Source organism: Mandrillus leucophaeus, unplaced genomic scaffold (genome assembly GCF_000951045.1).
Source record: "Mandrillus leucophaeus isolate KB7577 unplaced genomic scaffold, Mleu.le_1.0 Scaffold555, whole genome shotgun sequence".
Classification (NCBI taxonomy): Eukaryota; Metazoa; Chordata; class Mammalia; order Primates; family Cercopithecidae; genus Mandrillus; species Mandrillus leucophaeus.
Genome location: NW_012105975.1, coordinates 1007563 through 1019774, shown reverse-complemented (window position 1 = coordinate 1019774; position 12212 = coordinate 1007563). Strand labels below are relative to the sequence as shown.

General features: G+C 40.5%; 1 protein-coding gene across 1 annotated transcript in view; it reads left to right on the top strand.

Moving 5' to 3' along the window:
- Positions 1-12212, top strand: part of CAB39 (calcium binding protein 39) — a 107569-nt gene that overhangs the window by 40352 nt on the left and 55005 nt on the right. Inside the window, exon 2 of the mRNA XM_011998089.1 lies at positions 5338-5494. Coding sequence (XP_011853479.1) covers positions 5381-5494 — 114 coding nt within the window. The 5' untranslated portion in view covers positions 5338-5380. The remainder of the gene's footprint in view (positions 1-5337; positions 5495-12212) is intronic.

Below are 12212 nucleotides of genomic sequence, written 5' to 3'. Positions count from 1 at the left end.
CTTCCCCTCCTTCTCCTTCCCCTCTTTCTCCTTCCCCTCCTCCTCCTTCTCACTCTGTTGCTCAGGCTGGAGTGCAGTGGCATGATCTCAGCTCACTGCAACCTATGCCTCCCAGGTTCAAGCAATCCTCCTGCCTCAGTCCCCCTAGTAGCTGGGATTACAGGCACGCGCCGCCATGCCCGGCTAAGTTTTGTATTTTTAGTAGAGACTGGGTTTTGCCATGTTGGCCAGGCTGGTCTCAAACTCCTGACCTCAGGTGATCCACCTGCCTTGGCCTCCAAAATGGTGGGATTACAGGCGTGAGCCGCCGCATCCGGCCTGTTCATAGTCTTCTATCCCTCGCCCCCTTCCCCACAAGTCCCCAAAGTCCATTGTATCATTCTTAATGCCTTTGCGTTGTCAAAGCTTAGCTCCCACATATCAGTGAGAACATGTTTGGTTTTCCATTCTTGAGTTACTTCACTTAGAGTAATAGTCTCCAGTCTCATCTAGATTGCTGCAAATGCTGTTAATTCATTCCTGTTTATGGCTTAGTAGTCCATCATATATATATATACGCATACACATACACACGCACACCCCACAGTTTCTTTATCTACTCGTTGATTGATGGGCATTTGGATTGGTTCCATGATTTTCCTCTGGGTAGATGCCCAATAGTGGGATTGCTGGATTAAGTGGTAGTTCTACTTTTAGTTCTTTAAGGAATCTCCACATTGTTTTCCATAGTGGCTGTACTAGTTTACATTCCCACCAGGAGTGTAGAGGTGTTCTCTGATTACCACATCCATGCCAACATGTATTTGTTTATTGATTTTTTGATTATGGCCATTCTTGCAGGAGTGAGGTGGTATTGTATTGTGGTTTTGGTTTGCATTTCCCTTATCATTAGTGATGCTGAGCATTTTTTCGTGTGTTCATTGGCCATTTGTGTATCTTCTTTTGAGAATTGTCTATTTATGTCCTTAGCCCACTTTTTGATGGGATTGTTTATTTTTTTCTTACTGATTTGTTTGAGTTTGTTGTAGATTCTGGGTATTAGTCCTTTGTCAGATGTATATTGAGAAGATTTTCTCCCACTCTAGGTTGTCTATTTACTCTGCTAACTGTTCTTTTGCCATGCGAAAGCACTTTAAGCTCCAGCTATTTATCTTTGCTTTTATTACATTTGCTTTTGGGTTTTTTGTCATGGAATTTGGATTTTATTCTAAGGGCAGTGAAAAATTATTGAAGATCTTAACCAGTGGATTCGTGTTATTCCCTTAAATTCCTCCAAATATATATTAAAGGAAATATTGCTGATGATAAAGGGGAGATGAGAAAGGTAGGTGGATTGTTATGGTGAAATGTATCCTTAAACTGCTGGGACCCTTCTCGAACCATTGCTACTTCCAACTTGGGCATCTCCATACTCTAGGGATTGTCAGTTTCAAAACTCAGACATGTGCCCATGGGATAAAGCAGTACCAACTGGAGTCCACTCTTAAAGGTGCCTTTGCTATCACTTGAGCATTGTCTGAAGGTCACACACGAGCCTGTGAAGGAATTAACTCCTGTGTTGCTTAACAACTGGGATGGATTCTGAGAAATGCATCAGGCAGTTTCGTCGTTGTGCAAATGTCATAGAGTGTACAGTACTTACATAAATCTAGATGGTATAGTCAACTACCTAGTAATCTGTGTGATATAGCCTGTTGCTCCTAGGCTGTAAACCTGTACAGCATGTTACTGTGTTGAATACAGTAGGTATTTGTAGCACAAAGCACTAAGTGATAGGAACTTTTCAGCTCCATTGTAATCTTATGGGACCACTGTCATGTAATGCAGTCAATCATTGACAGAAACCTTATCAGGCAGCTACATGACTATGTAAGATAATTAAGCTTGATACTTAGCAAACCTGAACATAAGAAACAAATTCTGTAATGCAGAAGTTTTGGGGAGTGTTATTTCCTGGTTTTTGCCTACCAAAATCTTGGGTAATTTTATTAAGAGTTGATGAGCCTAAGGACATACATGATTTTTGAGAATTATTACACTCATACTTTAAAGAGGATAGTTTTTAACTGTATTATTTATTTATTTATTATTTATTTTTGAGTTTTGCTCTGTCACCCAGGCTGGAGTGCAGTGGCGTGATCTCAACTCACTGCAACCTCCCCCTCCCGGTTCAAGCGATTCTCCTGCCTCAGCCTCGTGAGTAGCTGGGATTACAGGCGCACGCCACCACGCCCAGCTGATTTTTATATTTTTAGTAGAGATGGGGTTTCACTATGTTGGTCAGGGTAGTCTTGAACTCCTGACCTCGTGATCTGCTGGCCTCGTCCTCCCAAAGTACTAGGATTACAGGTGTGAACCACCACGCCCGGCCTTTAACTGTATTTTTAAAACTAAATCATGAAAAATGCTTTATTTACCAATGTATTTGGATCCTACTGAGGAATGTCACTTCTTCTTTTGGGTAGTTGTTACTGTGTTTCTTTTCCTTCTTATTTAAATTTAAGTTAGGGTCTTACTCTGTCACTCAGGCTGGAGTGCAGTGGTACGGTCACCACCTCTTAGGCTCAAGTGATGCTCCAACCTCAGCCTTCCAGTTAGCTGGCTGGGCTCACACGTATGCACCACCATGCCCAGCTAATTTTTAAATTTTTTGTAGAGACAGAGTCTCGCTATGTTGCCTAGGCTGGTCTCGAACTCCTGACCTCAAGCAGTCCCTCCACCTCAGACTCTCAAAGTGCTGAGATTACAGGTGCGAGCCACCTCACCTGGCCTGTATTTTTATAGAATACAGTCTTACTTGTTCATATGTTCTGTAAAATCTTAGCTGCCTGGTATATTAATTAACAGAAATAATTGTGTCGTGCCTCCCCTTGCCCCCACAGAAATATTTTATATATGTGTTCTTTTTGGTGGCTATACTCTTTCCGCTATAAGCAACTTTTGATGTGTGGTAGGACTTGTAAACCTCTGTTACCCTGGAAAGTCACATCTTTCACTATTGAGCCAGAGCTGAAAATATCTCTGTTGCATAGCACCGTAACACTTCCTGCAAAATACCGTTTAAACATTCCCACCCTCCACATCACTGCTATTATTTGCAGAGTTACAGATAGGAAAGATAATATTTTCAGAGGACATATTGTGAGTGTGATACACTGTTTATGGAGAAGCAACCTGCATGCCCCCCCCCCTCCACGCCCACTCCCCTGCCCAAAGGAAAAAGTAATGATCCAGGAAAAGGAAAAGAATGACCCAGGCTTTTTGTCCCATCTAGCTTGTAGAGCAATCATATGACAGCTAGTTGAGAGTGACTCCCCTAACATCAGTTCAAACTTTTAGGCATGGAAAAGTTATTTAGAAGTGGACTTAAACATCTTTGGATTTTATGGCTGGGCATGGTGGCTCACACCTGTAATCCCAGCACTTTGGGAGGCCAAGGTGGGTGGATACCTTGAGGCCAGGAGTTGAGACCAGTGTAGCCAACATGGTGAAAACCCATCTCTACTAAAAATACAAAAATTATCTGGGTTGGTGGCTCACACCTATAGTCCCAGCTACTTGGGAGGCTAATGCTGAAGCCCAAAAATCGCTTGAACCTGGGAGATGGAGGTTACAGTGAGCCAAGATTGTGCTACTGTACTCCAACCTGGGTGACACAGCGAGACTCTCAAAAAAAAGAAAATTCTTGGATATTTAAGAACCTATGACAAAGGACATGCATTAAACTGTTTCTCTTTGGTTAATGAAAATGTGGTTTTAATTTTATCAAAAAAGTATTTACAAGGTGACAGAAGGTGAGATAGACAATATTTGGGGTTAGAGATGGGTTGGAACAGGTCACATCAGAACATGTTGAGAAATAACATACTCGTTTATGATTTAGTTGTAGGCTTGACATTAGCATTCATTTGCATGTTTTAAACATTCTTTATAAACAAATATGTAAGTCACTCTATTTCAAACTTAAGGGAAAAGCACGCAAGTTTGTTCATCAAATGAAATATTAGGCAAAGCTCAAAAGAAGTGTTACACTATGCAATGGACGTATTTTTGTGTTTATATAGAAGGAAAACCGTAGGGTTGGGGTGTCTGAGAGCCACCTTTTCTTACTTGGGTGTGTGTGGGGAGCACCTTGGGCAGTTAAATATAGGATTTTGAAACTTAGAAAACCACTGATCTAAATGATCCATAAGGTTTTTCTAAAAAGTGTCATCTTTTGGTGTCTGATACGAAACTGTTTAGTGCCTATGAGTTTAACTTCTAGTTTTTTTTTTTTTACTGAAAAATGGTTAACTTCCAACATGTTCCCCAGTCACTTCCATTGTTTGTCTTGTTAACTTTGTTTCTTCATAGTGCCTTCTTGGAATAGTTTCATGTCCTCCTTTTGGATGATGTAATACTGTGGTTTATGTGGTTGAAATGTTGTTTTCTACTACACCCCCAAAATTAAGAACTTCTAGAAGTTCATCATCCCCAGGGTTTTATCCAGCGAGTTCTTTCATAGGAGATGGTCAAATCCAGGCAAATACACGTTGACAACTGTCACATAGGGGATTAGAAGATTTAATGGGAGATTTTTTCCCCCATCCAGCCTTCTCTCTAGCTCTGAGACCCTGTGACTGCCTGAATAAGAGGATGGGTATGCCAAGGAAGTGTGTGTCATATTCGGGGCAACCCACTGGGTGCTTAGGAGGAGCAGCATGAACACTGGGAAAAGAGCGTCTGGAGAGACCTAGATAGTAGGCTGTTGCTAGTGCTGTTTGGCTAAACACACTACCTAAGTTTTTGCCTCAGTTGCCTCAGCTATAAAATAGATAACTGTCATTTTGATGTACAGTGTAGTGATTAAGGATACTTTGGATCAAGACAGATCTGAGCTTGTTCGACCACTTAGTACCTTGAGCCTGACTCTCAACCTTGCTAAATTTCACCAGTAAACAGGAGCAGGAGATTGTTAGAAAGGGTTTCATGAAATGATGAATTCTAGTGCTCAGCATCAGGCCTGGCAGTAACAGTTGCCCTGTGAGTGGGAGCTGCTGCTCTCTACCTCAGTAGCATCAGGCAGTGTATTCATCCCCATTTGGGTGGTTAGGAGAGCAGTTGATTTGAAGGAAAGAAAAACAAAGTGTTTTGAAAAATACAGTGTTCTGTAATTCTAAGACATCTGTGTATTATCATTTCTTGCATATATTTGTGGATTTCCCTGTTCCTACTGATTTTGAAAGCTATGTAAAATGACTTTCCTAAACACGAGTTTTCTTCCCAGATTAGGATTTAGAAAGTCTGTCTTCCATTGATCCCAGTGTTTGCTCACAGGAACCTTGTGCTGTGTTCTAGGTAGCACAGGTGGAGTGCAGCGGAGGCCCCTCCCGCTGCCGTCATGCCGTTCCCGTTCGGAAAGTCTCACAAATCTCCAGCAGACATTGTGAAGAATCTGAAGGAGAGCATGGCTGTTCTGGAAAAGCAAGACATTTCTGATAAAAAAGCAGAAAAGGTATGGATTTGGCTTTATTTATATTTGAAATCTCTTAATTAACAAATGCAAGACACCTTACGTGAGAAATCAGTAAGTCCCAATTTGGGTTTATTTTGGATTTTAAAAATAACATCGAAAAGCAGCATATCCTGCTGTTGCAACATACTAAAATTCTGTACTTTCATCTAACAAATAGATTTCTAACTGTTCTCTCAGGTTTTCAAGTTTATTTAAATTGTGTTTATTTCATTCTTGAAGTGTTTGATTCTTATTTATTTATTATTACTAATTACTTTTGTAGAGACAGGGTTGTGCTATGTTGCCCAGGCTAGTCTCAAACACCTAGCCTCAAGCGATCTTTTCACCTCTGGCTCCCAAAGTGCTAGAATTACAGTTATCAGTTATCTGCTTGGTTTGTTTGTTTGTAAAAGTTTTAGAGCAAGAACAGAAGGAAGTAAAGTACACTTGAAAGAAGGCCAAGCAGGCAACTTGAGAGATATAAGTGCCACAGTTACCTGATTCTTGAAATCAGTGGTTCCCCCACAATCTTCCTGTGAGGACACCCCTCCTGGTTTTCTTCCTGTATTTACTGTATCCGTGCCAAGTGCCTCCAGCTACCCAGTCACCCCAGTCCAAAACCCAGCTTTCATCCCACTTGTGTCTTGCCCTCTCTTCCCTAAAACATAATTGTTCACTAAATCTTGTTCAACTCCCTAAATTGTTTATGAATCAATTCTGACTTCCATTCCTTCTAGAAGAAGATGTTCATACTCTTTGTGATTTTAGCAGTAGCCTTCTTACTGCACTTTCTAAAAATCATCTCTACTTTATATCTTCAGCGTAGATTCTTCTTGTAACACACAGGACCTTCGTGATCTGGTCTTTGTTTCTCTGAGTAAATTGTAGAGGTTTAGTGTCACTTACCCAAAATGCTTGGGATCAGAAGTGTTTCAGAGTTTGGATTTTTTTTTTTTAAGGAATATTTGCATGTACATAATGAGATCTTGGGGATGGGACCCATGTCTAAGTATGAAATTCATTTGTTTTATATACACCTTATATACATAGACTGAAGGTAATTTTTTACAGTATTTAAAATTTGCATTAAATGAAGTTTGTGTACATTGAAGTATCAAAAGGCACAGATGTTGCTCTCTCAGCCACCAATGTCACAGTCTCTGGTTCTGTGGCATCATCATCATTCCTGACTCTGAATTTATATGCTACCAATAAGCAGCCATTTTCTTACACTTATTCACATGTAAGTACTTAACAGTAAAAAATATGACATACCATTAATAATACCAGGCTGGAGTGCAATGGTACTGGAACTAAGGTGGTACCTTAGTTCAGGGTAACTAAGCAGCATAGTAGTTGTATCACTTGTATCTGTTCTAACCTCTTAGATAGAATGTCATAATCATTATTTGATTTGGGATTTCTGTTATAAGGATTATACTGCAGTGTAGAATGAATGCTTTCAGGTGAGTTGGAGGAGTATACAACTAATTATTCCTGCTCTAAATGGTCCTAGCTTCGGTACCTATGAGTTATCATTTCTGTTCTGTCTGTATTTTCCTTTATTGCTTATTATTACCTTTTGGTATGTGCTGCTGGCTGATCTTAAGCTTAGCCAGCTTCCTTTCATTTTCTCATTCGGTTCAATGTTTCTAATGCCCTTTGGACTAGGAAACTAGATTAATTGAAACAATTTATAATAAGAGAATGTAGATTCTAAGATAACTTCCTTGGGTAAGTTAAGTGATACTGTTTTTTGTTTTTTCTTTTTTGTTTTTGTTGTTGTTGTTGTTGTTTTCTGAGATGGAGTCTCGCTCTGTCGGCCAGGCTGGAGTGTATTGGCACGATCTCAACTCACTGCAACCTCTACCTCCAGGTTCAAGCAATTCTCTTGTCTCAGCCTCCAGAGTAGCTGGGGACTACAGGTGCCTGCCACCATGTCTGGCTAATTTTTGTAGTTTTAGTAGAGACGGGGTTTCACGATATTGGTCAGGCTGGTCTCGAACTCCTCATCTCAGGTGTTCCACCCACCTCAGCCTCCCAAAGTGCTGGGTTTACAGGTGTGAACCACCGTGCCCTGCTGGCAAGTGGTATTGTAAGCGCAGGATTCAAGTACATTTCTCATTTTATCAGTCAATGGGATATAAAAATACGAAAAGTTTAGCTCCAGAAACTAGAAACAAAGTGACCTCAAGAAGTTAGAGGGGACTTTTGACTGAACCACATTAACATCTATTCACTCAGAGGGTAATAGCACATAACTTGGCCTCCCTCTCATGGCTAGACATCTTCAACTTCAGGAAGCACTCAGCAGTCCTGATAGCCTACGGGCTTTGCACAAGTTGGAGGCAGCTACAGCCAGCAGAGAGCAGAGGTGTTACCCATGACTAGGCTCTGGAGGCAGTCGGGAGAGAGCAGACCCTACAGAGTAGACATGATACATGTCTGCTGGAACTGCCCTCAGTGCCTATTCCTTAATCCTTATCCTAAAACTGCAAATTGATGAAAGGGTAATGTGTATGTCCTATAAATTTAAAATGGTTCATCTTTTGTCTGTGGCTAAATATGTTGTCTACTCATTACATTCGTTCTATTCATCAGAATCATACTGAACACTTACTAAATGCTGGGTCAGATTTTAGTCACTGGGGATATAATACTCGATAATATGGACAAGGTCTCTGCTCTTTCGTGTTCTAATTAAGGAAAGCTGAACAGTAAATAAGTAAACATAACTGAGTAAGAATTTCAGTTGGCAGCAAGTGCCACAAAAGCAATCGAATGTACTGATGTGATGATAGAGACATTTCTTAAACTTTTGGGTCTCAGGACCCCCTTTATACTCTTAAATTATTGAAGACCGAAAAGTGATTTGTGTAAGTATAGGTGTGTTATCTATTGATGCTACGCTATTATAAATTAAAACTGAAAAACTTAAAAATATTTATTAATACATTTAAAAGTAATAAGCTCATTATAAGTTATAATAATGTATTTTTATGAAAAATAACCATACTGTCCAAAACAAAAAATTTAGTGAGAAGTGTTAGCATTGTTTTAAGTTTTGAAAATCTCAGTGTCTGGCTTAATAGAAAACAGCTGGATTATCTTAGCTACGTTTGTAGTCAAACTGCTCAAACATTATTTTGCTTTAAGCATATAAAGAAAATGTATACCTAAAGTTGGACTTGGTGGCTCACACCTGTAACTTTAACACCTGGGACGCCGAGGTGGGTGGATCACTTGAGGCCAGGAGTTCAAGACCAGCCTGGCCAACATGGCAAAACCTTGTCTCTACTAGAAATACAAAAATTAGCCGGGCACGGTGGCACACGCCTGTAGTCCCAGCTACTCAAGAGCCTGAGGCACAGGAACTTCTTAAACCTGGGAGGCAGAGGTTGCAGTGAGCTGAGATGGTGCCGCTGCACTCCAGCATGGATGACAAGTGAGATTCTGTCTCAAAAAAAGAAAAGAAAAAGAAAACCTGGTCTCATAGCTGTGTAGTTAGAAAAAAGAGCAGTATTTTAATAGCCTTTCAGATACTGTAACATATTTAATACCACACAATAGGTGATTTCTTGATTGGTTACAGAACATTAAACTATATGAATGAACTTTTTATACTCGGTACTTTGAAAGAAACTTTTACCAGCACATGATTTTATAACATGTTTTGGTCATTTAGAAAGTACAAATGGTGGCTGGGCATGATGGCTCATGCCTGTAATCCCAGCACTTTGGGAGGCCGAGTCGAGTGGATCACTGGAGTTCAGGAGTTCGAGACTAGCATGATCAACATAGTGAAACCCCATCTCTACTAAAAATACAAAAATTAGCCGGGCGTGGTGGCGTGCTCCTATAATCCCAGATGCTCAGGAGGCTGAGGCATAAGAATTGCTTGAACGGAGGAAGCAGAGGTTGCAGGGAGCCAAGATCGTGTCACTATACTCCAGCCTGGGTGACAGAGTAAGACTCTGTCTCAAAAAAAAAAAGAAAGTACAAATGGTCCCCCACTTAAGATTTTTCAACTTTACAATGTTGCAAAATAGGTGTACATTCAGTAGAAACCATACTTTGGGTACCCATACAACCATTCTCTTTTTCACTTTCATAACAATATTCAATAAATTACATGAGCTATTCCACACTTTATTATAAAATAGGCTTTGTGTAAGAGGACTTTGCCCAATGATAGGCTATTGTATTCCAAGCACATTTCAGGTAAGCCATGCTAAGCTGTGATGTTCTGTGAATTGGGTGTGTAGTACATGCACTTTTGACTTAACAATATTTTCAACTTTGATGGGTATATCTGCGTGTAGCTCCATCATCAGTTAATGAGGAGCATCTGTGTTGGATCACTGACATAATACAGTTCTCCCAGATGTTGACACATTATACAGATTATTAAGGTTATTATTAAGATTAACATTTTTAAATAACACTACTGATCTAGCCGGGTGCAGTGGCTCACACCTGTAATCCCAGCACTTTGGGAGGCTGAGGCGAGCGGATCACGACGTCAGGAGATTGAGACCATCCTGGCTCACACAGTGAAACCTTGTCTCTACTACAAATACAAAAAATCAGCCGGGCGTGGTGGCGGGCGCCTGTAGTCCCAGCTACTTGGGAGGCTGAGGCAGGAGAATGACGTGAACCCAGGAGGCGGAGCTTGTAATGAGCCAAAATCGTGCCACTGTACTCCAGCCTGGGCGACAAAGCGAGACTCTGTCTCCAAAAAGAAAAAAAACCACCACTGATCTCATTAGAAGAGTCTTGAATATTGGGATGTGGTCAGCCTTATTCATGATCTATTCAGATTTGCAACAAATACAGTTCGTCGTTTTCCTTGAAATGACGGGTTCATTTTATTCATTTTAGAGAAAATATCTGCCAAATAATTCAAGTCTGAATAATTTGTCTTTCTTCCAATAACAAAAGCAGTTAGTTGAACTTAGAGTTGAAATAATCACACAAGGACTTTTCTTTAAGATAACCAGTCATTCTATAAGGAGCCAAAAGTACTTTATATGCACATCCCATTTGTTAACTCAAGTGTTAAAAATACTGTGTGTATATTCAAAGGTCAAGATTTAATAAAATTAATTTTTTACTGCTTCATGAGCATTCTTAAGTTGGACTCTTTTTTTGTTTCTTTCTTGAGACGGAGTCTCGCTCTGTTGCCAGGCTGGTGTGCTGTGGCACAATCTTGGCTCACTGCAACTGCCACCTCCTGGGTTCAAGAGATTCTCCTGCCTCAGCCTCCGAAGTAGGTGGGATTACAGGCGTGCACCACCATATTCAGCTAGTTTTTTTTTGTATTTTTAGTAGAGACAGGGTTTCACCATGTTGGCCAGGATGGTCTCAATCTCCTGACCTGGTGATCCACCCACCTCAGCCTCCCACTGGACTGACATTTTTTTAACTGAGTGCACGGTGATGAAGACTGCAATAACTGCCATTATAGTTTGGTGTCACTGCCTTGGTTCATGCCAAGGTGTCAGCACCATCAGTATAAATAGCAATACAGAGGGAGGAAGCGCATGTCTTATATGAAAACAGCCTTGACCTTACAGACCCTTTGAAAGGGTCTTGAGGACGTCAAGCGTCCGCACTTTGAAAGGTACTATGATAGTTAAAAGATTGTGTTTGAGAGTGGCTGCAGGTAGGGAGAATGTCCTAATTTAGGTCGGTTATGTAGGGAAAGTCTTGTTGAGAAGGTGACATTGAAAATGAGTCTTCAATGATAGAAGGCAAGTTTAGTCTCTGATGGAATCCATATCATCTGCTTGACTAAATGAGTGATTTTCAACCAGGGGCAATCTTGCCCTGAAGGGGACTCTTGTAATGTCAGGAGACATTGCAAGTTGTAACACTAGGGGAATACTGCTACTGGCATCTACTTAGTACAGGCTAGAGATGCTGCTAAACATGGAATGAATAGCCCCCCACAACAAAGGGTTATCCAGCCAAAAATGTTAACAGTGCCGAGATTGAGAACTCCTGCCCTAAACCAGCGTTGAACAAGAATCGACTTTGCACTATTAGGATAAACAAAACAAAGACAAACATTTGAATTTATTAAAAATAAATTTTAGTTCAAAGGAAGGAGGCATTTCTGAAGAGCAGTCCATGCAAATTACTTATGCTGAAATAGCTTAGGAGGGAAAAACCCTGGAATTTCCAGTTCACTTTCTTATCAGGATTCAAAAGGAAGTAGCAACTAATGCAAATGATGAAGAGGGTACTAAGGCAAACGATGAAGAGGGTACCAAGACCTGAAAACAATGGAAAGGTGAAAATTGAATCACTAAATTGAAAACAGTGAAAAACAACTGATGCCATACTGAAAATCTGATGACTTTAAACCCAGGTGCTTGTGACTTGTTCAGCGTTGTTCTGGAAATTCTAATCAATGCATAAAGACGTGGTTTAGAAATAAAGAATATACCTATTGCAAATAAAGAGGGAAAATTAGTGTAGAGATATTTATAAACATTTACAAAATACAAGATAATGGGAAGATGAGAGTTTATTAGGAGAGAGAAAAAGAGGCTAGGAAGTGCTACAGTCTTTAAAACAACCAGATCTTGCATGAACTCACAGCGAGAACTCTGTCATTACCATGGGGAGGGCACCAAGCCATTCATGAGGGATCCACCTCCATGATCCAAACACCTCCCACCAGGCCCTACCTCCAGCACTAGGGTTATGTGTT